We start from the raw sequence: 27766 nt of genomic DNA, 5'->3' as shown, positions 1-27766 counted from the left end.
TTTTTTGTTTTTCTTTAATGAAATGCATATTATGACCAGCATAAGCTTATAAAGAGGAGGACTACAGCCTCTCATGATGCACATTATCATTTTTGTAATATGTATAAAATACTGCTTTAAGCATTCAGTCTCATTGCAATATCAGTACCGTTAGCAGACGTCTGTATTAGCTTGTGGAGCTTCCACTGACCGCGCGACTGAAAGTTGGACCTTAGCGTATAAAAATAAGACCTTCTTAAAATATGGCACAGAAGCTTTGTGTAATAAGGCAGCACTTTTCTTCATATTGTCCCTCCTTTTTCTCCTTCTCAATTGCGAGTTGCTTCATACGATCTTTAGGTTCTTCATAGAGGACTCCAGAGTCTGAACACAACATAAGACACAGAACATTTGAAATGTAGTGCAAATGCATGTGACTGAAATTGATTCTTAACAAGTATTTGTCTATTTCAGAGATTGGTTGCGCATGTGTCACCTTAACATCCCAGATGCACATGCCTCCATCCATGCCAGTGGTGCAGAATTTGGTGCACTGGTTGCGTCCTCCTTGCAACACTGAGATATGACTGAAACACCAAAAGGTAAATAATAGTGACCCTTACATTCTGGTCAGTGGCCTTGTGCAATACCCATAGCCAAGACACAAAGTAAGAAAGTTCCCGACTACTCCCATTTATGACATGTTTTGTTTTCAGACTCCCATCATTAACACCAGAATATTGAAATGGGACATAGAAATCCAAGTCCACAATCAAGTATAATTTTACATTTTTTTCTTTTAACAAATTTACCACAAAAAAAAAAAAAAAAAAAAAACATCAAATTTCAGGTTGTAGGAATAACATTTGGCTGCCTTCATTCCTCGCCTCCTTCATTCATGCCTTCCACTCGCACCTGATGCTGTTCTTGTGCAGCGTGCTGAGGTCCTTGTCGTTGCACTGGGTCTCCGAGGCACGTCGGTCCAGGTTCTGGAAGCGCTCCCTAGCACTGATCCCCTTCTGGGCCGCCTGCTTGGGGACGTCCAGTTTGCCACCTAACACCAGACCTGCTTTGGCTGCGTCCAGCACGAAGAGCATTGGGCAACAGTCGTGGCCCTAAATGGGGATGTCAAACAAGATGCATATGAGTGTTTCCGCAAGATAAATATGGATTGGGACGGTTTCCGCATGTAAAACTTCTGCCATCATAAAAACCCATTTTTGTCAGACCAGCGTTGCACTTAGGCATGTGCCGATAACCAGTTTCAAGGTATACTGTGGTATGAAAACGTCACGGTTTCAAAACCGCAAAAATTTTCCGTCATACCATGGCGAAGGTATTAGCTATTTTTTATGTACCATAAATGCAGGGAGAAATCCCTCGCTTGCAGCTGCATGGCTCAACCCTCCCCCACTGGTTGATTAGTGTGAGTCAGCTGTGCTACACGATGGCTGGAGGAGGTGAAACCCCTGAACTTTTTCCCCCCATCGAAGAAGACTAAATCGCTGGTATGGGAATACTTCGGCGACGGCTACAGAAAAGTTAGACGGCCGCGGCTCAGAGGAGGAGGGCCAACCGACATGTAAAACATGTTTGCGGCGGGTGGCTGCTGAGGAGGCAATATCTCCAATAGGATTTCTCATTTATACAAAATTAAAGGTTAATAAACACGATCATGAACCTTTTCCACCAGTCACGAGAGTTAATGCCAATGTTTAGTGGGTCTAGCAGTGGTAAAACATCTGTTTTTTTCTCTCTGACAAATGTCTGTTGAGAAAGAGTGTGTGTATCGTGTGAACATGATACAAGTCATACACACATGCTCTTTATGGAAAATAATTCAATTATTTTTGTTCTGATAATAATGTTAAGGTCTGGCTGTGGATATAAACTCACCCAAAGGACTGCGTTTATTTTATTTCGAGCATTTGTCATTGTTTTCGTTTATTTTAATATGATATTATACTTATGTTCCAATTTAATAATGTTTTGGAAAAATAAAAATCCTGTTCAATGGGAAAACTTTTTTTTTTTCCCCAACCCAGATATCTCAAAGTAACACATTTTAGAGCTGTAATTGCGCAATACCGTGAAACCGTGATATTTTTGCTCAAGGTTATCATACCGTCAGAATCTCATACCGGCACATGCCCATTGCAATTGTGGAAGTAGGTGGAAAACAATGTTGAAAGCCACTCCACATATGCTTCTCTACTGCAAATGTTAAGGCCATTTCGTTCATTTTCAAAGAGGAAAAGACAGTGGTACCTGTTTATCTTAAGACCAGCTGCTGTTTGGATCTTTTTTTTTTTTTTTTTTTTTTTTGTATTGATTGGTAAGGATGAGACATTGGCATCCAGTAATGTTGGCATTGAAAGTGTGGGTGAATTTTTAAATGGTTTGTGTGGCAGCTCGCTAGTTATTCAGTGAAAATGTACAAGAAGAACATAAATTGTAGGGTCACTGAAAATTAAGTCTTTTTTTAAGTAATTTATTATATTATCTTGTAGGAATTATAATTCGACAAGAAATGTAGAAAATGTATTTCTTGGAGATGTATTTAAAGGAAACCTCGGACTAACACGCTTGTAAGCTCTAATAAGCAACAACAGTTCTCTTTTACTAAAATATGTTATTAGAAACACATAAAATATTGCCGTTGGTTTAAAAATCTATAATATTTAGTACATGTTTTGACCTATGAAGGGCACCATGTTTTATGGACGCTCGGGGTGATGACAGATTGTCACTGTCACTCAACCAATACTACCGAGTTACTGAAATTTTTTCTACGCTATGAGACATAAGCTGGGAGTACTTACTATTTGTTTTTTTTAGTCTTTTATTGCCTTTTCTTTCCCTCAAAATACTTTTTGCATGTGTTTCCCTTTCATACTTTTAAGCATAGTGTTTGCTTGTGGTAGCTTTGAAGCAGATTGTTGATCTGTTGACTAAATTAGTCGCATAACATATTTAAACCATGTCATTCGCCTCTTGTAGACGTTTTGCCGGTGTAGTACATTTTGGCAGAACACAGTTTTTTTTTCCTACTCTTGTTCCATCCAGTCTTTCCTTTTCATTTTGCTTTTGTTGCTCGTTTTGTGAAATATCGACAGTGCTGCCATGCACATTAATGTTCCTCTCGGGTTCAAATTGAAAGGGTTGAACAGATGGCATGTTTATGTCGCTAGAGTCGTATTCTGAAAGCCCAGCAGCGTAACTATGCGACGTCACCGCCCTGCGACGTCAACAAGAATGGCGACAGCCATGCACACCAATTTGATGTAAAGTGCGGCATATGGTCTGAGCACTAACATGCTGACACCCCACCTCTTCAATCTCTGCAGCAATGCTGACAGCACTCCTGTAACGCGTCACATGACATTTTGAAGGGAAAATGACAAGCAGTCCTCAATTTAGACATTTAGGGATGTACGTAGTTTCTTAGGGGTGTACTCACTTTTGTTGCCAGGGGTTTAGATATTAATGGCTATATTTTGAGTTATTTTAAGGGGAAAATAAATTAACTCTATTATATGAGCTGCACACAGACTACTTTTCATTGTGTCAAAGTGTAATTTTCTCACTGTTGTCCCATGAAAAGATATACTTAAATATCTGCAGAAATGCGAGGGGTGTACTCACTTTTGTGATACACTGTACACCTCTACAAGGCACTACTGCAGTGGCGGTTCAAGGATTTCATCTGAAACAGGGGCCAAGACGGGGCCACATGTAACCCTCAGGGGTTCTTTGTTGTGTTTATTTTGGTAAACAAGGCAATATGCACATTATCCTGCATGTGGCGGTAAAAACATCTTTGCTTGTCACTGTCAAGCAGAGATGAACCAGTAAAGTTTATAGCAATCCGTATGAAATCAAACTGCGTGCAAGTAAGGATACAATACATAAAACAATCATTTTAATCATTTTTTGGAAAGCCATTTTAAACACAATAAGAAGCCTAAATATTTAACACACTCAAGGAGAGGTCTGAACAATATCAGAAAAAACTATCACTGCAATTTCTGGGGGGGTTGCGATACATTGCGATATTATATTGCAATAGTAAAACCAGAACAATTTTCAGCAGATAACTTATAGCTCTGTTTGGGATAGGCCTGAACATTGTGATATATACTAGTCCTTCTAAAAAAAATTAGCATATTGTGATAAAGTTCATTATTTTCTGTAATGCACTGACAAATATGAGACTTTCATATGTTTTAGAATCATTACACAAAACCGAAGTAGTTCAAGCCTTTAATTGTTTTAATATTGATAATTTTGGCATAAAAGTCAAGAAAAAACAAAAATCCCTATCTAAAAAAATTAGCATATCATGAAAAGGCATTCTAAAGAAGCTACAAACCTAATCATCTGAATCAACGAATTAACTCTGAACCCCTGCGAAAGATTCCTGAGGCTTTTAAAAACTCCCAGCCTGGTTCATTACTCAAAACCGCTATCATGGGCAAGACTGCCGACCTGACTGCTGTCCAGAAGGCCATCATTGACACCCTCAAGCAAGAGGCTAAAATACAGAAAGAAATTTCTGACCGAATAGGCTGTTCCCAAAGTGCTGTATCAAGGCACCTCAGTGGGAAGTCTGTGGGAAGGAAAAAGTGTGGCAGGAAGCGCTGCACAACCAGAAGAGGTGACCGCACTCTGAGAAAGATTGTGGAGAAGGGCCGATTCTAGACCTTGGGAGACCTGCAGAAACCTGGAAAGGGGCTACAGGTGCCATACTCCCCAGGTCGAGCCACTTTTGAACCTGAAACAGCGACAGAAGCGCCTTACCTGGGCTACAGAGAAGCAGCACTGGACTGTTGCTCAGTGGTCCAAAGTACTTTTTTCAGATGAAAGCAAATTTTGCCATTTTGCCAATGTCATTCGGAATTCAAGGTGCCAGAGTTTGGAGGAAGACTGGGGAGAAAGAAATGCAAAAATGCAGTGAAAAAATCCAGTGTCAAGTACCCACAGTCAGTGATGGTCTGGGGTGCCATGTCAGCTGCTGGTGTTGGTCTACTAAGTTTTATCAAGGACAGGGTCAATGCAACTAGCTATCAGGAGATCTTGGAGTTGAAGCTTGACTTTTTTTTGTATTGAAAAAAACTTTTGTATTGGTCGGATGATATATGGTCATTTTTTGAGATAGTGATTTTTGTTTTTTCTTGACTTATTTGGCAAAATCATCAATTTTAAAACAATAAAAGGCTTGAACTACTTCAGTTGCGTGTAATGAATCTAAAATATATGAAAGTCTAATGTTTATCATTACATAAAATAATGAACTTTAGCACAATATGCTAATTTTTTGAGAAGGACTAGCATTGCCCAGGCTCCTCACTTACTTTTTGCAGTGGTTGCACTGGTGCACCTAACTTTCTTCTTAAAGTGCACAAGCACAAAAGGTAGACGCACCAATTTTTTAACACCATACTTTTACTCACTCTCCATATCATTCATATAATTCATTCATTCATATTCTGAACCGCTTATCCTCACGAGGATCGCGGGGGTGCTGGAGCCTACCACAGCTAACTCCAGGCAGAAGGCGGGGTACACCCTGAACTGGTTGCCAGCCAGTTGCAGGGCACATTTAGACACACAACCATTAACACACGCACACACATTCGGACCTACGGACAATATGGAGTGTTCAATCAGCATACCATGCACATTTTATGGGGGAGCAGAACCTGGAGAAAACCCACGCACGCAGCCTTCATAACGTAAATTATTTTCAAACAAGAATAAGATAGAAAAATGCTTGTCTTTATTAAACGCTTAACTGAGAGAGTCCATTCAAATTCACTCACACTTTGATGCTCATGCTGCCGAGAACAGCCTCTCACTTACACAGTGGGACAGCACACTTCAGACTGGGCTGCAAGCTTAACGATGATTAACACATTTGTGCCTTTGATCGTAGCGCTACCTCTGGCCGGATCAAAACTACAAAGCTGTCAATTATCGTTAACTTTAAGTACCAACCGCCAGCTTCACTGGTGACCAAGAAAAACAGTTTGGTCGCACTGCTTAGTAGGAGGGAGGGTTAGAGGCTGTGGCGCTGTACAAGCATGAAGCAGAAAAACATGTTTGCATGTTCAATAAAATAAAGTATCGCACGTTCTTGCGAGGCGAGTATTGCGCATCCGCACAATGCGATGACGATGTTCAAACGATATATCGTTCAAGCCAACCCTAGAAGCAACATTCTCCCTCACTTCAGAAAAGAAGGATTCACCGATTGCCATGCTTTGTGCTAAAGTGGGAACAGAGGCACTTCAGGGGCCATTCAAATTAGAAGTGGGGCTAGTTCCCCTGTGACCCTACCCCTAAAACCGCCACTGCACTACTGTATTGTTTACGCTATGTTTTTGTCTAGTCGAACATGTGGATCTTAAATTACTGTGAGCAAGTTTTTTTTTTCAATGCAAGTTCTCAAAGAGCAGTGTCAAACACTCCGATATTTCCAGTTTTGATCCAATGAACCTGGACTAACTCAACATGCCGAGATATACAGAGGAAGGCACGCTTTGTAGAAAGTAATATTTGGCAGACACATTGTGGCACTTGCTGCTGCTGTGAGAATACCTAAAGTCACTTTGAGCCAGGAAAATCCCTGTTGAGTGTGTATGCGTGTTTGTGTGTCAACAGCAACATAACTTGCAGTACTCACAGCGGCAACTAAGCTGCTCTCAGTGATGAAGGTCACGCACAGCAAAGGAAGCGTGTCGGACCGCAGACTACTCACGCTGGTCACAAATGTTAACATGCACACAGACCAAAAACAAAGTCACAAATGTTAAAAAGAAACAATTGAATGTATTAAACAATTACTCATTTCAATGTTGTTTTTTAAAAATAATTATAGTATCACTTATTTGATCAAACGGATAAAAAACAAGTTAGGCATGAAATTGCTTCACTTATTTAACTATTACCAATTAATGAATCAACTATTAATAAACAAAAATGTTGTATTTATTTTTTATTTACATCAAATACCAATAATGTGATAAACTAATTTAAATGTTAAATGTGAGTGTAAACTATTTTTTAAAAATAAAATAGTAGTTTTACTTTATTATTTAAACAAATTAAACCAACAATTTATTCAATAATTGTAAATACATTGTATTTATAATTGTTTATTTTACTCCCCTACTTTTACTCAGGTTATTGACAATATATATATATATATATATATATTCATTAGTTTTCTATAATAAATAATAAACAAAACTAGTAGTAGTAAACTTAACTAGTAATTTTAATTAATGTTATTAAAATAAAATGCTAAATTTCATCAGTCATTTACAAATGTATACCATATTCAGTTAAAAAAAACAACAACCGTTTAACAACATTTAAAAATGTTTTACTAAATATTTAAAGATGAAATTCATTCAAAATACATAGTTAATTTAATGATTATCTGATATACATTTGTTGAATATTTAGTAAACTTACACAAATCCTAACCATTAAATATAAGCAAAATAGCGTTATTTATTTATTTACAAAAAAATTTCTTGTGCTTTAAACAATAATAAAATTAACCTCCAAAATGTAAATGTAATAAGTATTGAAATATATATAAAAAAAATATTTTCAATTCATACGTGCTGGTCTTGCCACCCTCTGCGACCGACAAAGTAGAGTCGTGCGAAGTCCACGCTAGGCGGTTTCCGGAATTGGAGAAACACACGCTGTGCACCCATCCACCACCGCCGCCCGGCGCTGCACTCAGACCCTCGGCTGCCGACCCCCCAGACTCGAACAGCATCTCACCGAAGGGCATCTTGCTACCCCAGGGTGTGGGGCTCGGCTTCTCCTCCACTTCTTTAATGTAAGCCGAAAATACCCTGCAAACAAATCACTTCATTAGGTATAACCGCATCAAGTAAGTGGAATAAACCAAGTTGTTTGTTAGTGATAACGTTTGTTACCTGCATTTGAAGTCGCAGGACCCTGCGGCCAGCAGCACATTGTTGGGGTGCCAGTCCAGACTGAGGATGGTGGAGCGGATGGGTTTCTTGATGTGCTTACACACCCACCTAATGGGGAGAAGACACCATCACTACTTTAGGCATGCAGTCTTTTCATAGTTTGGCTGGGCCTAAGATTCATAATCAGGTACTGTATATCCAATATAATGTTAAAATACAGAATTTTACATCTTCTGAAACTTTATACTGCCAACCATGGAGTAAACGTTACTGATTAGCAGCAGCGAGAGGGCACTCTTGACCTGTGATTAAGAAGCCAATAAATGGTAGCAAGCGCTCTTATCTTTCCCTATACAGCGGTACCTCTACTTACAAAATTAATTGGTTCTGGAAGTAGTTTCTTAACTTGAATATTCTGGAAGTAGAGACGCGTTTTCCATGTAAATGCCCTAATCCGTTCCAAGCCCCCCCAAAATTCAGACATACATCTTTTATAAGGCATAAAATTGTATCAAAAAAATGTAACAAATAGGTTGCAATTAGATTATTGCACAATAAACATCAAATATGAGTCGTGCATAATGTAAAATAACAAGAATAAAGAATCAAAGTTAATAGACTCATGTAAAGCTGTTGGAACACGAGGGGCAAATGAAAAGGACGCTGGGATACACACATGCACATACAGTAGAGGTCCCTCTTAGCCTATTGAATGCTCGGAATGCTAGGGCAATTGCAGAGCAGCTATAAGTATATTACGTTCAGTCAACTATGAAAGCTACGAGTACTATCCATACAGTATTTTTGCCTTTTTTATCCTGAAATTTCTTTCCTAACAAGAGGCAATATTTTCCAATTGAGGCGTGTCTTAACCTGAAAATTCTGTATGTAGTAGGGCTGTCAAACGATTAAAATTTTTAATCGAGTTAATTACATCTTAAAAATTAATTAATCGTAATTATCGGTAATCGCAATTCAAACCATATATAAAATATGCCATATTTTTCTGTAAATTATTGTTGGAATGGAAAGATAAGACACAAGACGGATATATACATTCAACATACGGTACATAAGTACTGTATTAGTTTATTATAACAATAAATCAACAAGATGGCATTAACATTACTAACATTCTCTTAAAGAAATCCATGGATAGAAAGACTTGTAGTTCTTAAAAGATAAATGTTAGTACAAGTTATAGAAATTTTATACTAAAACCCATCTTAATGTTTTCGTTTTATTAAAATTTGTAAAAAAATTTCAATCAAAAAATAAACTAATAGCTCGCCACTGTTGATGTCAATAATTACACCATGCTCACTCATGGTGCTGAAAGCCATAAAATCAGTTGAACCCAAGCGCCAGCAGAGGGCGTCAAACACCAAAAAACAAGTAACAAGCGGACATTACACTCTGCTGCCATTTTAATCTGTTTGAGCGGGGCATGTGCGTTAATTGCATCAAATATTTTTACGTGATTAATTTTTAAAAATTCCCGCCCGTTAACGCGATAATTTTGACAGCCCTAGTATGTAGAGATGTTCTTAAGTAGTGGTACCACTGTACTTAGGTTTATATTTAAACAAGCCAGTGCAATAGCAATTTAAAAGGATTATTGATTTAGAGCCGTTTGATATAATTCATTAAGTTGTACATGTACATTTTAATTTTAACTCTTTAATTTCTTTATCATGAACGCATTTTTTGACCAGTGCGACTTATACTCCGGTGCGGCATAGTTTGGAAAATACGATATATACTGTATATATATGTTGACACTTCCTTGTATCATAGCCCACCAGTCATTCTCCTGCTCAAAGTAGCAAATGGAGATGAGTCGTGAGCCGCTTCCCACAGCAAATTTGTTCTCCTGAGGGGACCACTTGACGCAGCGCGCCGCCCTGTTGATGCGCAAGATGACCAGAGTGGGTTTCCAGGAGCCCTCCTTCAGGGTCCACACATACGCGTTGCGGTCAGCGCCGCATGTCACGATGCGGTTGCTGTCAGGCGCCCAGTCCACACCTACAGAGGTATAGATTGAGAGTCAGCTGCCACCTTCATTTGATTCAACAAGTCTACTTATTGAAAATAACAAAATAAAAATAGGAGCAAACAATTTAACTTTTTTTTTTTTTTTTTTAACAATTAGTGATTGATTGTAAATACATTTTTAAAAAAGATAAAATAATTGAATAATTATACTATCCAACATGAAGGAAGGTTGACAGACAACAAGTGTTAGATTTAAAAAAGGATTGTCAATTACTTTACTGGGATTGCAATACAGGAATTTAGTTGGCAACTGTGTAGTGCCAATTGTAGTCAACTTCAGGTAGCCATTCTCACACACATGAACTTCACAGAGTTCCAATTGGACAATATTGATAAATACTAGTGCTGTCAAATTTATCGCGTTAACAGGTGGTAATTAATTTTTTAAATTAATCGCGTTAAAATATCTGACGCATTTAACGAATGCGAGGAATGACCCACTCATGTCGGTTCTTTGCACATTGAGAGCTAAGAGGCAGAGAAATGCGAGTAGACACAGGCGTTCATTGGACCGCGCCGTTGATTGGCATAAGCTTTGGCAACTCTTTCACAACAAACATAACTATTCTAGCAAGCGACGTGGGGAAGAATGACAGGAGAGGATCTTTTTGTTAACACGCTTCATTGAACACAACGCAGAACATACTGTATACCATTTGCAGCCACCACTGACAGTCATGGTTGCCCAACTTCCCATTATGCATTTGGGCAGAACAGTTAGGTTGCTACAGTATCATTCAGTGAAAGCACAAAAAAATAATATTCCTATCTCCCATAAAAAAAAAAGGTTCAAAAAAAGAAAAGCGCTCAATGCAAAGAGAACTGGTATCCCCAATCAAAATAGCTATGCAAAATACACATAAAACTTACTCAGACTTTGGTCAAATTCCATTCAAACATTTTGTTTAGCTCAACAAATACACTAGATGGCAATATTTAGTCACAATATACAAACTATCAGAGGTCTCGTGCATTGTGAAGTCAACACTCAAATGAACGTAAGGTACAATGAACCCGGAAACTAGGGCGTCAGTCGAGCGGCTAAACGCACTGGTTGGCGAGATCTCTAACTAGTTTAAAACTCGCCTTTGACACCTTGTGGTGTATTTCAATCAATACCTTACGTAGTTAAAGACACTGTGGAAGAACGACAGGGAGCCCATGTGACATCCCGCTCGGCGACATCAACAATGGCGAGCTATTAGTTTATTTTTTGATTGAAAATTTTACAAATTTTATTAAAACGAAAACATTAAGAGGAGTTTTAATATAAAATTACTATAACTTGTACTCACATTTATCTTTTAAGAACTACGAGTCTTTCTATTCGTGGATCCATTTAACAGAAATAATGTTAATAATGTTAATGCCATCTTGTGGATTTATTGCTATGATAAACAAATACCGTACTTATGTACAGTATGTTGAATGTATATATCCGTCTTGTGTCTTATCTTTCCATTCCAACAATAATTTACAGAAAAATATGCCATATTTTAGAGATGGTTTGAATTGCGATTCATTACGATCAGTGTTGTTAATAACGGCGTTACAATATAACGGCGTTACTAACGACGTTATTTTTTTCAGTAATGAGTAATCTAATTAATTACTTTTCTCATCTTGGCAACGCCGTTACCGTTACTGAGGCGGGAAAGGCGTGCGTTACTATGCGTTACTAAGTTGGTTGAATAAAAAAAAGTCTGAGAGAAACGGACTCACGGGGACGAGAGCAGAGCAGGAGTGGGGAAGACGCCGTTGCAACCGCGATGCTAGGTGGCTCCAATAATACCTGACTGCAGCCATAGCCGACAAACTACACCCACATGACACGGTAGATATCATATTATAGAACTAGATTCAAATGACAGACACTGCTGCATTGCCAACATGTTTTAAGGACTACATGCGTTTGTAAACACCCGCCATCTTAAAGCAGTAGACCTCTCAGGAAGGCCCTGATGTAGAGATCCTTCCTAGCGAACCTAAGTAATTTTTTTAAATCTAAAATGCTCCTAAATCGGCAAAATCTTAACTTAAATCTATCTTTAAATGATGAAACAATTTTAAAACTTACACATGTTTAAAGTAGACAGAAGGGAACTAATGCAATAACAGGAGAAATTTTAACAACTTTAACGATTGATTCACAACTTTAAATGACTTCCACACATAGCAAAGGTTACTAGCTAGTTATCGCAATACCCTTGTGTCTAGTTAAGTGGAGGGTAAAGAATTGGGCTAGGGCCAATTGTCCCCCAAACCCTTTAAGCTTCACATTGTGTGACCTGTGTTTTTTTTTTTTTTTTTTTTTTGAGGAAAAAAAAAAATCACTAGTTACTTTGCCAAGTAACTAATTACTCTTACATTCAGGTAACTGAGTTACTAACGCAATTACTTTTTGGGAGAAGTAATTTGTAACTGTAATTAATTACTTTTTTAAAGTAAAATTAACAACACTGATTACGATTAATTTTTAAGCTGTGATTAACTTGATTAAAAATTTTAATCATTTGACAGCGCTAAAAAATACATATATTGTGATATCTATTCATCCGCTGACATTTGAAATCCTTTAAATATGGAGGGCTCATCTCATTTCTCTATTTTTATTTTCCTCATGCACTGTTTGTATAAGATCTGTCCATTGTGTGTCCTACCTGTCACCTGGCCATTGTGCTCCTTGAGCTCGTGGATCCTGGTCCATTTGGTCCCGTCCTTCTTGTAAATGTGGACCTCGTGATTGTTGGGGCAGATAGCTACCTCTGAGGAAGACACAGAAAATGTCTAAGTACTTAAAACTTGAGTTCAATCAGTGTTCAAGGACTAACCCCGTGTTGTTGCTTATTTTGTGGCTTTACTTTAAAACAGTTCAAGGCTACCTGTTCTGTTGTATTTCAAATCTTTACACCTTTTATAAAATAATTTCAAAAGTTTTTTACTTTAATTATGAAAACAAACTGCCGTTGTGCTCCCTACTTTTGTTCCCCCTTCAGTCATACGCATTTTACCGGTATATATTTTTTTTATTATGAACTAAATGTATTAGTTGACACAAGGGCAATTTGGGTGCACCTAGAAGCAAGCAAGTGTTAAAGATTTTAAATACAGAAAATTCATTGAAAATTGAGTGATACAAAAATTATTTGAGTGATTTGAGTTAGATGTATGGCAAGAACAGATTAAACTTATCAGTCAAGGGGGCACCCAAAATGGTTAAGTGCATGTTTTTCTTTTATGGGGCCACAATGCTGCTTGTTGGCTGTGTGCATCATACATACGACTCATATTTTCTGCCTGTGATAGTCTGCAGATGACTCACAGGAAGTGCTTGTGCAAGCGGTCATCTGTCAAACCGACCAAAAACTGCCTTTCTTCCACTTTGTACAGTGAACAACTGTATACAGTAAGGCCTGTCTATTGCAGCAAAATGAAAACGTCTCAGGCCCTGTACACACGGACACCAATTACCATGTCTAAATGCTTTGCAATTCAGTCATTTTTCACTTATTGACTACTCTCTACTTTTCACGCTGGTAATTTATTGTCAGAATAATAAACATTTAACTTCGAGTCAACAGTGTTTTTCGTTTTTTTATGACTGAGTTTTTTCATATCGGATGACTTTAGGGGGGAAAAACATGGACAAGGCCTCAATCGCAGGAAACAGGAAATGCCTTCTCCCACCTGGGAGCCAATCACAGCAGTCCAACTCATTACAGTCCCTAGTTCGCACATGCACACACCCTGTGAAGATCCCAAAAATGTCAAGAGTATGGAAACTCACGGGTTCCATCCTTGTTCCAGGCATGGCAGCTAATTGGTTCCAGCAGGAAGCTATGGAAGGCCATGGCCAGTAGAGAACAGCACTATTGCAAAACGGGAAGTGGCGTGAGGAGGAACCTGGTAAGCAGACACACAGATGTAAAATTAAGACTACATTCTTGTAACATTAGACATTTTTCTAAATAAGAGAAAATTAACCTTCGACTTTTGCCTTTTTTGATAAATAAACTTTTTTTTTCCCTCAAAATGAGCCACTTTTTTCCTCCTTAACAAAAATAGAACTTTTTTTTCATTACACACTATTCGGAATCATGAGGCCCATTCGATACAAATGTATATAGTAGAGATGTCCCGATCCGATATTTGGATCGGATTGGACGCCGATATCGGCAAAAAAATGCGGATCGGTATCGGATCGGCCGACACGGAAAAATTTCGATCCAGACTTCCGATCCAGTTTTTTTGAAAATCCGATCCAGGTTTTCCAAGCACCGATATACATAATCCATTCCAGTTTTTGCTTCGGTTTCCCTAAAATCCGGTCCGCAATTTACGGCACACCTTCAACACACTACATTACCGTCTCCCAATTACCGTGAGACTTTATCTGTAAAAAATGTCAGCTGTGTGGAATCATTTCACCTTAAAGGACGACAAAGACGAAGAGGCAGAGTGCAACGTATGCCACAATAAAGTCAAGCACGGTGGTAAAGCTGTAAGAAGTTTTAATACAACCAACCTAATCAAGCATTTAGCGACATACATATGCATTGAAAACTAGGTGCGTTAGTAAACAGCCGCCATCTTAAAGCAGGAGACTTCCCTTGTAGGCTGTCGTAGTGAACCTTCCAAGCGAACCTAATTAACTTTTTATCTAAAATACTCCTAAATCGGCAAAATCTTGACTTGAATCTATCTTCAAAACAGTTTTAAAACTTTCACATGTCAATAGTAGACAGAAGGGAAATTATGGAATAACGGGAGCAATTTTAACAACTTAAACAGTTGATTCGCAAAATTAAATTAATTGAATGTAGTTCAAAGCTGCTGATACAGAATGGGGAATTGAGTATTTTATTTACTGTTTTAAAATGTTAACTTGATACTGAAATAGTCGTTTATTTAAACCTGAGAGGCTTTTTATACAATTTTTGTAACTAATGCACGAAACATTAAAAGCATCTAATAGCTTGGGGGGTTTGTGGGATTTTCCACTGACAGTTTATAATATTATTTGCACGTTTTACTGACTGACTATGCCATTTCTGTTTGTCATTTATAATGTTTTGTGTTTGTCACTGAATAAACAGGTCAGTTTCTTGTTACCAACCATTGTGTGTTATTCAAACTCACCTAATTCAGCTGGCTAGTTGTTATCAAGAGTACTAAAACCCTTTTCAACATGAGTCTGACAACTAAGTAAGAAGGCTAAATAACTTTAAACTTTAATACATGCTCAGATAGGCCGGTATCAGTATCGGCCAGTATCAGTATCGGATCAGAAGTGCAAAACAATATTGGTATCGGATCAGAAGTGCAAAATCCTGGATCAGGACATGCCTAGTATATAGTACTAAGGATGCAACAGTACTCTGTTTTATGTTTAACCATTCGATATGCCCTCTTCGATTCAATACGCAAAAACATTCGATCCAAATGAAAAGCTCCCAAAATGTATTTTCCTAATTTATTTTTGTCGTCTCTCTCGCTAAAATGTTCGGCGCAGCTTTGCCTTAAAAAAACACTGCCGCTAGCAGCCCCCCTCCTCCACTCCTCCCCTAAACTGCCTGAAAGGTGGGAGGCAACTTGGCTGCTACGAACAACCTTGCTTTGAAAACAGACAGCTGGACACTCCAGGACGACACTAAGAGCTATCTCACGGTTACAAGATGAACAATAAGTGTCAAATTAAGAGTGCTGTACTTCAAACTCATCCTGTTTATGAAAGTCGATTGTCAAATGCTGGTGTTGTGCAGTAATGAGGAGACATGACTTCTGTGGCGTTTGTTAACTTTTTTAATGCCCGACAACACTCGCGAGCACACACTAGATATCATCAAATAGCAGCCTAGATATGGCCCGTTAATCCCCCCCACCTTAGTCCCATGCCATTGGCTGCGTGAGCCCAGAGTGATCATGGGACGCGTAGTCCATATACTACATCGATGAATTAAAAGAAACCATGACTGAATGGAAGTTAAGCAGGCCAAATCAATCCATACCAGTGACGATAGATAATGCTGCAAATATTGTTAATTCAGTATGCAACACAGATGGACTCGGACCACTAATAGGATGTTTTGCTCATTTGGTAAACATACCTGCTAAGAGAGCAGTAGCAATCAACACTATGCCCCGCCTCACTTTACAAACAGTAAAGATTGTTCTCAGCACTTTTATACAAAATTTCTTCAGATCAATAAGAAGTAAGAACATAAATATTATGCACTATAATGCATGTTTATATGATGGCATTGTTATTTTTGCTTGTTAGCAAAATAAAAATAAAAAACAAAAAGATATAAAAAAACACTTTTATTTTTTGTTACAGAGCATTAAATGTATTGAATCGAATCGGAAATCGTGTCCCTCGTAACGAAAATCGTACCGAACCATGACTTAACTGTATCGTTGCATCCCTAGTACATACATAGGTTGGCCTTTTGCTTTGAACATGACAGCTAGGTATATAAAACAAAATGTGCCACTTTTTTCCTCCTTAACAAAAATAGAATTTTATTTTCATTACAGACTATTCGGAATCATGAGGCCCATTTGATACAAATCTATATACATAGGTTGGCCTTTTGTTTTGAACACGACAGCTAGGTTAAAAAAATAAATAAAAATAAAAATAAAAAATTTTAAAAAGCAACATTTTTGCCCAAGTATATTACGGTATTACCCAAGCGGAAAAATAAACTATCAGTACTCTGACTTTCAATGTTTGGATCAAGCAATCTGCTCATCTACCAGTGCAGTCCTCACGGTAAAGTTCCCTCAATCGTTTTTGTAAAACAGACAGATTTTAAGGAAAACAATATTTGGATAGACTATCAAAGCCACTGTGCAAGACCAAAATCAAAGAGTTTCAGTGGTAACTTTCATGTTGCTTTATGCATTGGGTTTGATTATTAATTACTAAATTAATATTTTATTACAAAAACATCTTCATTCTTATGCTGGTTTTATTTTCAAGAAAAAAGTTGTATTTTTGGTTGAAATATTCAAGCGTTTTTGCCCTCTTGAAACAACCCAAAACTAAAAACAGTATGTTATATATACACACCTAAATTGGCTATATTAGAAATCTATGATTGGGCAAACACGTAACTAGAATGGACACAAATTAGTAAGTTGTGCAAGGAGGAACCTGGAGAGCGAATACAGTAATCACATAACGATTACACCTAAAAGAAAAACGGGAAGTTACAACTCTTTAAAGGAGGTAAAATGCCGCTTTTTGGACTTATCTAATCTGAGGAGGCTGCTAATGCGATCCAGACTGGCTGAGGCATGACAAGAATGATGCTAACCGCCCCAACCAACAAACAACTGTTCAACACAAACAGTGGCTCAGTCCACACACAAAAAAAACTTCAAAGCATTACACCTTTATTTTTGAAAAATACAACTAATCTTGATATACTTTAATGAAGAAAGGTACTGCTTTATTCTTTAAATATTACACTTTTTTTCTGGTGAAGGGGGAATAACTTTTTCTTTCTTTGCATTATTATTTAAAAGGGAAAGAAAGAGGAAGGTGGGGGGGGGGGGGGGGGTTCAAGTCATACTAGTCTAAATTTCAACTGATTGGAAAATAGGCCATATAAATTTATTTTTGGAAATAGGTTCCGTGATTTAAAAAAACAAATATAAAAAATTGTCGTAATAAAAATATATACAGTATATGAAAAAGTTTATTCTTCTAACATTACACGCAAAATCTGCAAACACTGTACCGCCAGTAGGCATGGGTCTGCTGTACAGCTTTAGTCATGTAATATTGAACGTTCATTAACAAAATGAAATACAACTTCTCAAAAAATTCTGCATACTTAGTCAAACCTTTACCTCTCCATTCCCCCGAAATATCTATTCTCAGTAATGCGTTTTTTCTCTTAAAATGAAACTTTAGTGCTATACCACAGAAAAATAAAGCTTCATTGTCCTAATAGTTAAATAATAAAAAATTATAAATAAGATTTTACTTTCACAGCGTTTTTCTCAAACAGTATATGGGGGGGGGGGGGGGGGGGTCATGCCCGTCAGCAACTAGAAACAGAATAATACAAAACTAACACTTAATACAATTGCCATGAACCCCGACCACGTTTAGAAAAGTAGAAATATATCATTATTCTCCAGCTTTTGCGCTTAAAAAAAAAAAAAAAAAAAAAAAGTTACTTCTATTCTTGCAATAATGGATTGCAGTCATGATACACAGCAACAAACTTCCTGTTACACCCAAAACAGGAAGTCAGCAAGAAACAACTCAGAAAGTTGCCACTTCTTGGTTTTCAGCAGTACACATACACATGCGTTCGTTCATATTTTCCACTTCCGGTCAACACAGAGTACTTTTGCTACTCACCCCGAGGGCAGGACAGGAGCCGGGTGGAGTTTTTGGAAAGATGCTCACTGCTCAGCTTCGCGGACTCTGGCCAGTCGACACGAACGCCAACAACGACGACTTTGAAACTGAAGATTGCCTGGGAGTCAGTCAAGAGAGAGGCACTGAAAGGGTAGGGGAGGGAACAGGAAGTTGAGCGAAAGGCTGGAAAATACATCAATGGGAGGAGTTTGGCCTCACAAACCAAAGATATCACATATACACATAGAGCTAAATCCAAATAGAGTCGGCGGCGTTAGTAACCAGTGGCCACCTTAAAGCAGTGGACTGTCCTACGGGCTCTCTTGCAGCTAAATAGCGTACCGCATGAATGCTATTTTTGGACCGTGACGTCGCCATCGAAACGCGGAAATGGGACATTATAGACCCTACTCAAAAAGAAAAAAAATAAAAATAAAAAAAAATTATAGACCCTACTCACCTGCGTCACAAAATGACGTGTCGCTGTATCCGGCCGCCATATTGTCCGTATTTTTTAGACCTATTCTCATTGTTTTCAATTAGTCGTGCAAGTTATAGACCCTACCCACCGACGTCACAAAATCACGTGCTCGCTGTATGGTTCCGCCCACTTGTCCGTCATTTTGTGTCTGTATTATCAATGGTCTCAATTGATCGAGCAATTTATAATGCATTTCATGGAAGACCCGGTGCTTTCGGATGCCGTAAACTCACTTGATGCGTTGCATAAAAGGCGTTATGTGGAAAAGCTTCAGTTTATCCATTCGCCAGATCCATATTTGATGCCTAAATCGATGTTTTTCGACCCGCTGTCTCCGCCGTATTTGCCTGACATCTGCTAGCTACCCTGAACTGTACAACTATCTTGTCCACACAAAATCAGCCTATTCTCACGAAAGTTTGAAAAACTTTAAGAGCTTGGAGGCTTATAAATACTTCGTTGCTGGTTGGGTGAAACAGGTCGTCGTCCACGAAAATTCGGCAGGAATCTATCTTGTGCTTGGAAAGGTGTTACGAAATTTTCAATTCAAAATCTTTTGTTATTGCTAACATCCACTGTCAAGTCTAATGTATTTCATGTAGTTTGTCAATGGAGTTAGGGCTTTTAATGTTTATATGGTTTAGCGATAGCACTCTCACTACATACATTACGATTAGCCTAGCAATGATCTTAATTGTGGTTGTCAGCCCAAAACCCTCTAAATATATATTAAATGCATCTTACCAGATATAAAATGACTACTACATAATCTGTGGTAATCGTTTGGAGCCCAGTTTTCTCGTCGAATTGCAGCAGCCCATCTCGCTCTCTTCTCTCCGGGTCTCTCGGAATCCGGTAGAACTTCAAGTCTCTCCGTCTTCTCCGTCTATCTTCTCTGTTATTGCAACCGACCGCCACACACGCCTTCACCATTTTGATTATTAATGTTAACGAGCAGAAAAACACGTCGTAAATAGGAGGAATGTACGTAGCCGTAACAGGGAAACATGATGTGTTGACGGACAATTGGGCGGCACCAGTCAGGAGGAAGGAGTTGTGACGTCACGTGGGTAGGGTCTATAGAGCAATTCATGGAAGCCTCGGTGTTATCTGACGCTGTAAACGCATTGAATGCGTTGCATAAAAGGCGTTATGTGGAAAAGCTTCAGTTTATCCATTCGCCAGATCCATATTTGATGCCTAAATCGATGTTTTTCGACCCGCTGTCTTCGCCATCTTTGCCTGACATCCCTGATATTTACAACTATCTTGTCCACACAAAATCAGCCTATTCACACGAAAGTTTGAAAAACTTTAAGAGCTTGGAGGCTGATAAATACTTCGTTGCTGGTTGGGTGAAACAGGTCTTCGTCCACGAAAATTCGGCAGAAATCTATCTTGTGCTCGGGAAGGTGAGTTACGAAATTTTCAATTCAAAATCTTTTGTTCTTGCTAACATCCACTGTCAAGTCTAATGTATTTTATGTCATTTGTCAATGGAGCTAGGGCTTTTAATGTTTATATGGTTTAGCGATAGCACTCTCACTACATACATATATAGTATGTAATAAATATGAAGTGCGATAGCACTGCTCCAGATTGTCCCTAGTTGAATTTATTTTTTGGCTTTTGACCTCAATAGTGAAATTGTAAATTAATTGTATGACAACTGTCTTATTATCCCCTTATAATTATATATTTTCAGGTAGTTCATTCACAACGTCTGAGTGTATGTTGTCGGCGATTAGCCTAGCAATGATCTTAATTGTGGTTGTCAGCCCAAAACCCTCTAAATATATATTAAATGCATCTTACCAGATACAAAATGACTACTACATTATCTGTGGTAGTCGTTTGGAGCCCAGTTTTCTCGTCGAATTGCAGCAATCCATCTCGCTCTCCTCTCCGGGTCTCTCGGAATACGGTAAAACTTCAAGTCTCTCCGTCTATCTTGTTTTTGCAACCGACCACCACACACGACATACCCCATTTTGATTATTAATGTTACCGAGCAGAAAAACACGCCATAATAGGAGGAATTTACGAAGCGCTAATGCATTAACGTGACGAGTAGACGGACAACATGGCGCGGGGGCGTGGCTGTGACGTCACGTGAGTAGGGTCTATACACACGCCCTATCATCATACCTGTCAACCCGAGGCCGTTGGCAATCTTGCAAATAGTGACATACGCCCTTACAAATTGGTGACTAATCTTACAACGTTTTATGTAGCGTGCAATTTGAAACAAAAATAAAACTCAATTTTCAAAATAACACGAATTTATTGTTATTATTGTCACATATAACCTGGTGCAATCAAAGCAAAACCAATATATCTTCAGCTACATCATGTCTTTTAATGGCTGCACTTCATGGCACTTCAGCTCGCAATTCAGTTCGACTTGTGGGTAGTTTGTTAGCGTGTCCAATTATAAATTAAGAAGGTCAATTGATAAAATTAACTTACCGATGCAATCTTTGAGTCAGGGAACATTTCTTTTGCCAATTCTGAGAAGTGATCTGCAATAGGCAAATTGTGTTCGGCAACAAATTGGCAGAATAAAATCTACGCTTTCGTCACTTTTCATTCTGCAGACTGCATCTTTATTCAATTCAATTTTATTTGTATAGCCCTATATCACAACAAGGTTGTCTCAAAGGGCTTTGCAGAGGCAATATGATACACAATCAAAAACAGTAGATGAATTAAATAAAGTTCTAGTCCAAGTCCTGGGCTTCCCTCATCCTTAGACCCTCTATGTCGACAAGGAAAAACTCCAAAAACTCTTTGGAAAAAATGAGAAACCTTGGGGAGAACCACATTCAGGAGAGATCTACTCCCAGGACGGATAGACAAGATGCACCAGGACTGCTAATGGGAATTATCTGACGAAGTTACAGTTTATAGAAATGCAATAGAGTGAGGGAACAAGAGGAGGTCCATCTAGCCAGATGAGACGGGCGGGGCAACAAGGACGTCCATCCAGCCAAGGGTCCGGATAGTCAGGAGGCTGCGGCTGAAAAATAGTCCCTCCCCGCCCCCTATTTGTTAATCTTACTTTAAAAAAGTAATTACAGTTACAAATTAATTTAGTAACTCAGTTACCTGAATGCAAGAGTAATTAGTTACTTGGCAAAGTAACTGGTGTGAACTTTCATGTTTTTTTCCCCATTTTTTTCAAAACAAACAAAAAAAACTAGTAACCTTTGCTATGTTTGAAAGTCATTTAATGTTGTGAATCAACCGTTTAAGTTGCTCCCGTTTTTGTATTAGTTCCCTTCTGTCTACTTTCGACATGTGAAAGTTTTAAAACTGTTTCATCATTTAAAGATAGATTCAAGTCAAGATTTTGCATATTTAGGAGTATTTTAGATAAAAAGTTACTTAGGAACGCTAGGAAGGTTCACTACAACAGAGCCTTTCTGAGAAGTCTACTGCTTTAAGATGGTGGCTGCTTACTAACGCTGCCGAGTCTGTCATTTCGTATCTAGTTCTATATGCATTTGATAGCTAGTTTAGCATCAAGTGGGCGTAGATAGTAGGCTGTCAGCTAGAGTCAGGAAATATTGGAGTCACCTAGCCTAGCATCGCGTCTGCAACAGCGTCACAACTCTTTCCTCCTTCCCACTCCCGCTCTTCTCTCTCCATGTCTCTGACTTTTCTTGCGTCATTCAACCAACGTAGTAACACATAGTAACGTGCATTGTTTCATTGCCGAAACAGTGACAAAATCCGGAGGGGGGAAAAAAAACGTAATGCACGAAAAACGTAGATTTTGAATGTATGGCGTACAACTTGACAGGTATGTATCAGGTTGTTGTTAATAATTATATATACAGTGGGGCAAATAAGTATTTAGTCAACCACCAAGTGTGCAAGTTCTCGTACTTGAAAAGATTAGAGAAGCCTGTAATTGTCAACATGGGTAAACCTCAACCATGAGAGAATGTGGGGGGAAAAAAACAGAAAATCACATTGTTTGATTTTTAAAGAATTTCCAAATTAGAGTGGAAAAAAGTATTTGGTCACCTGCGAACAAGATTTCTGGCTATCAAAGAGGTCTAAATTCTAACGAGGTGTAACAAGTCTCCACTCGTTACCTGTATTAATGGCATCTGTTTTAACTATCAGTATAAAAGACAACTGTCCACAATCTCAGTCAGTCAAACGCCAAACTGCACTATGGCCAAGACCAAAAAGCTGTTGAAGGACACCAGAGACAAAATTGTAGACCTGCACCAGGCTGGGAAGACTGAATTTGCACTAGTAGGCCGTCAGGTCACCTACCTTTTCGTTCAGTTTCGCTCCGCTACCAGGGGCACTAAATAATTTCTTCTTCATAAAATAGATTTATTAGTTCTAAGTAAGAATCCGTGGAGTTCACCCTCTGAAAACGTGTCAATTTTTTGTTCACGGTGTTGAAACCCCGGGAGTATTTTGCGTTGAGGCGCATTGATTCCTGGTGTGCGCGTAGTGCCATTAGGTCGGGAGTGGTGTGATTTTGGTCACATGAGCCAATCAGGTAGCCGCTTTCTCCTCACCATAACAACCAGATATCAAAAATGGCGACTACAACATCGGACAGCGAAGACGAGCGAATGGAGAAAAAAGTTAAAAAGAGCGCAGAAAGTGGGAAATAAACGATGCTACATGCATCTTTTTTCCGTGAAGAATGAGGACGTGTTGGACTTCACTTTTCAACGGTGGAACACGTACAGAACCTGCTTTAAAAAGTGGCTTTGTCTTCACGGCGCTAACAAGGATCTTGCAGGAATATACAAACATTGCGTGGATATGGATTTTGAAAATATTCCTGGCGACGCTGGATTCCACACTACATGCTACCGGCGTCTTACTGATAAACAGAAATTGTTAAAGGCTGAGAAAAAATTTGCACGTGCTGGGGGAGAGCCATCTGCAGCCGCGAGCCATTCTGACCCCCTGCGAGTACTAGCGAAGTTGCAGAAGCGTCTGAAACTCCCAGAAAAAAATTTGTTCCCGTTCAGGTTTGCCCATCGCATGTGCTGGCCCTGTCCTTCCAGCCATCTGCATCATTTGTAAAAAAGTGTCAAAGTATGCTCGTCTGGGATCGGAAGGCAAACGGCAGCGGGATCATCTCGCCAAAGCAGAGACATTGTCGGCAGGTATGTGCCTCACACACACGCGCCCATTTTTATTTACAATATGACTAATATTTATTAATGGACTGAAAATAATTTGTTGTTAATTTTTAAGGCTATAGTTTAGTAAACACACGAGCTGCTGAATGATTTATCGAGTGAATCCAGCAGTGGTTACCAAACTCGGGTTAGCTGTGCCCCTCACAATAATAGATCACAGCTACACCCCCCAACTCCCCACCAACCTCAACAAACCCTTTACTTTTAAATCTGTGATGTGCATATACTGTGAAAAGCGGTGATGTGACTTATGATAATTCTTTTTTTGTGTAAAGGCCGGTTGCTGCAGGCAGCAGAGATGAAGAAAGACTCTTCAATCCTTCAACATATCAAAGACAAAGACTGTGTTGCAATGGAGGTGCGATACCATAAATCCTGTTACCGAGATTACACCAGGTTCCTAACCAAGTCAACAGCAGCAGAAACTGCAACGACGGACGAAGAACTGTGAGTTATTACATTGCACTATTCCATTGACACTTTGCTAAAATTACACATTTCAAAGGTAAAGCATTGGTCAACAACATGCCACTTGTATTCTGCTTGCCTTTAGCCAAAGCATTGAAAGCGTTACTCTTTGCACATCCTAAGTATGTGTGTGTTTCAGACAACCCTATACTGAGAGCTACAAACTCTTTTGTGAACAAGTGGTCTGTCAAAGGATTATCGTTGACAAAGAAGTGCTCAGAATGGACAAGCTAAAAAGATTGTTCGTGAACACCGTGAAGAACCATGAGGATCTTGATGCTTCAGACTACAGGTAATATATAAATCTTCATACTAAATTTTTTTTTTATATAAATTTAGTCTCTAATAAAAAAAGGCTTTGAGAGAATGTTTAATTTTGTTCTCTTTGGTGTATTTGTGTGAATGAGAAATATAAGTGCAAGAGTGAATGTGGGTGTGTGTGATGTGAATATGTGTGTTTTGTGCTCATCTTTCCCTTTAACTTTGTTTCAGGTAGGTTTTGCTGAAAAGAAGATTGAAGCGCGATTTCCTCCAGTTGGTTTTTCACACCCCTTTCCAGCACAACATGTCTGAAATGTTTTTTTTTTTTTTTGAGACATTATCAACAACAGACAAACTTTTAGACAGGATACCTCAGTCATCGGGTACATCAGCTACCGAATCTACTGAGGTAAGCCAAGAAAGTGACACTGAAAAAATGGGTAGCACAACATCTGGTTGGAAAACCAGCTCTGGGCCCAAGTGTTTGTTCAGCCCTCTTTGGCATCCATACATTCACAGGTTGTGACTCGACCAGTGCCTTTCATGGCGAGGGCAAAACAAAGACATTTTCTCTTGCTTGTCAGCAAGTAGAATACCTGACTGCGTTTACATATCTGGGTAGTAGTTTTAACCTTGACCAGTCTACATTTGAGACATTGAGCAAATATATGTGCCATCTATATGGCCAGTCAACTGCCAAAAATGTCAACTATGCAAGATACAAGGCATTCTGTATGGCATCGTCAGCTTTGCCAGAACTGTCCATTCCTCCAACAAGTGATGCTCTCTTCCAACACAGCAAAAGGGCAAACTACCAAGCAGCAGTAATGCAACATTCTCTGACTGGTATGATGTGTGCTCCTTCACCAATTGGCAATGGATGGGACATTGAGGATGGTGAATTAACAGTATCAAGGGTTCAATCCCGGGCTTCGGCCTTCCTGTGTGGAGTTTGCATGTTCTCCCCGTGCCTGCGTGGGTTTCCTCCGGGAACTCCGGTTTCCTCCCACATCCCAAAAACATGCATGGTAGGCTGATTGAACATTCTAAATTGTCCGTAGGTGTGAGTGTGTGCGTGAATGGTTGTATGTCTCCTTGTGCCCTGCGACTGGCTGGCAACCGGTTCAGGGTGTCCCCTGCCTACTGCCCGTAGTTGGCTGGGATAGGCTCCAGCACCTCCGCGACCCTCGTGAGGAAAAGCGGCATGGAAAATGAATGAATGAATGAATTAACAGTAAAATGGATGACTAGAAATCCTGCCCCAGATAGTGTGCTACAGGTAGTCCACTGTGGTTGCAAGATAAGCAAGTGTGAGACTGAAAGATGTTCATGCTTGTCTGCAAAAATGTCTTGTACAGATTTATGCCACTGCCAGAACTGTGAAAATATTTCAAAGGAAACAGAAAGAGGCACATGGGATAATGACACTGATGATAGTGATATTGATGAGTAATCACCCACCATGTAAAATCTGTCCTAAGTTTTGATTCATTATAAAGATTGTTCTCTCCATTTTAACCCTTTTAAAACAAAAACAATGTCTGTATTGCCTTTTCCCAAAACATAGACCTTTGTTCAATTTGACTGCCAAAAAAGATGGATGTTCCAATGAAGTGCCATGGTTTTATTGTGAATGCACATTTGATATATGTAAATATATATTATTTTTTTGTGTGAGGCAGGGGTGGGGGTGTAAATGACATGCTGTGACTTAATCTGACACTTTAATAAATACTCTTTGTTACAATTATCTGGGCTCTTAATGCATTTATTTTCATCCAGTCCATTTTGCCTTGTTCCAGTTTTGAGGTGCATGGTAGGATTTTCAGCCATTTTTGGCCAATGTGTGCTGCTTCTTGTGTACCTTTCATTACATAGTAGGTTGTGAATTGTTTTCATATATAAAACATAAGCTTTTAGATAAATGTAACATATGTGCTTCATGTGCTGGTGTCACCTCTAGTTGAAGTGATTTTTTTTGCACAGATTTGCTACATTTAATGATCTAAATTCACATATGAGTATACTAAACCACCAATACTTGTTTCTGATATTAGGTACATGCATGTATGACATTTGAGAAAGATTTTGTGTTGCCAAATTTAATGTAAGACATTTTACACCCAGAAATGGCAGCACCAGATTTTCGTTTTTTGTTATTTCCCTATGTATATATTCCTGGCTTTTGACAAAATTGGTGCAGGGAAACGTTGGGTGAACTTTTAACCCAAAGTTCAGAAGGGTATTATCTATCAAAAAATGCATTGAACAAGTAGTGCCCAGACAGTGGAACGAAACTCATTTTCTAGGCACTTTTTCAGGGTCCACCCCAAGGCCTATAGGTAAAACGTTTGGTGTAAAGAAATCAACTGCGGGAGCAATTATTAGAAAATGGAAGACATTCAAGACCACTGATAATCTCCCTCGATCTAGGGCTCCATGCAGGATATCACCCCTTGGCGTCAAAATGATAACAAGAACGGTGAGCAAAAATCCCAAAACCACACGGTGGGACCTAGTGAATGACCTACAGAGAGCTGGGACCACAGTAACAAAGGCTATTATCAGTAACACAATGCGCCGCCAGGGATTCAAATCCTGCACTGCCAGCCGTGTCCCCCTGCTGAAGAAAGTACACGTCCAGGCCCGTCTTCGGTTCGCTAGAGAGCATTTGGATGATCCAGAAGAGGACAGGGAGGATGTGTTTGTTAGAAACATAGGTTCTCGTGTTTGGAGGAGAAAGAATACTGAATTGCATCCGAAGAACACCATACCCACTGTGAAGCACGGGGGTGGAAACATCATGCTTTGGGGCTGTTTTTCTGCAACGGGACCAGGACAACTAATCTGTGTAAAGGAAAGAATGAATGGGGCCATGTATCGAGAGATTTTGAGTGAAAATCTCCTTCCATCAGCAAGGGCATTGAAGAGATGTGGCTGGGTCTTTCAATGATGACAATGATCCCAAACACACAGCCAGGGCAACAAAGGAGTGGCTTCG

General features: G+C 39.0%; 1 protein-coding gene and 1 long non-coding RNA gene across 3 annotated transcripts; one reads left to right on the top strand and one right to left on the bottom strand.

The window, feature by feature from the left end:
• On the bottom strand, nt 1–18555 carry LOC130920669 (actin-related protein 2/3 complex subunit 1B-B-like). The gene is made up of 10 exons (XM_057844037.1): nt 18373–18555; nt 13780–13895; nt 12653–12757; nt 9740–9962; nt 7938–8045; nt 7611–7853; nt 6665–6740; nt 895–1094; nt 476–566; nt 1–363 (listed from the first exon to the last, which is right to left on the bottom strand). The coding sequence occupies exons 2-10, from the start codon at nt 13841–13843 to the stop codon at nt 325–327; spliced, it is 1149 nt and encodes a 382-aa protein (XP_057700020.1). The 5' UTR covers nt 13844–13895; nt 18373–18555; the 3' UTR covers nt 1–324.
• LOC130920670 (uncharacterized) lies at nt 18252–26794 on the top strand. 2 transcript variants are annotated; one of them, XR_009064197.1, is made up of 4 exons: nt 18252–24000; nt 24312–24483; nt 24644–24796; nt 24997–26794. It is a non-coding gene; the product is annotated as an uncharacterized LOC130920670 (long non-coding RNA). The 2 variants fall into 2 exon arrangements; XR_009064196.1 differs by having other exon boundaries at nt 18252–24483.
• Nucleotides 26795–27766: the final 972 nt, after the last annotated feature.

Source organism: Corythoichthys intestinalis, chromosome 8 (genome assembly GCF_030265065.1).
Source record: "Corythoichthys intestinalis isolate RoL2023-P3 chromosome 8, ASM3026506v1, whole genome shotgun sequence".
Lineage (NCBI taxonomy): Eukaryota > Metazoa > Chordata > Actinopteri > Syngnathiformes > Syngnathidae > Corythoichthys > Corythoichthys intestinalis.
This window is presented reverse-complemented; position numbering and strand designations above follow the sequence as displayed.

Excerpts from the sequence above, each read along its gene's own strand:
- LOC130920669 (XM_057844037.1), bottom strand. The coding sequence starts at position 13,843 with ATGGCCTTCCATAGCTTCCTGCTGGAACCAATTAGCTGCCATGCCTGG. Across the intron at positions 12,758-13,779 it reads CTGGAACAAGGATGGAACCC|AGGTAGCTATCTGCCCCAAC; the intron begins GTGAGTTTCCAT and ends TGTCTTCCTCAG. Across the intron at positions 6,741-7,610 it reads GAGGGTGGCAAGACCAGCAC|CGTGAGTAGTCTGCGGTCCG; the intron begins GTATGAATTGAA and ends ATTTGTGACCAG.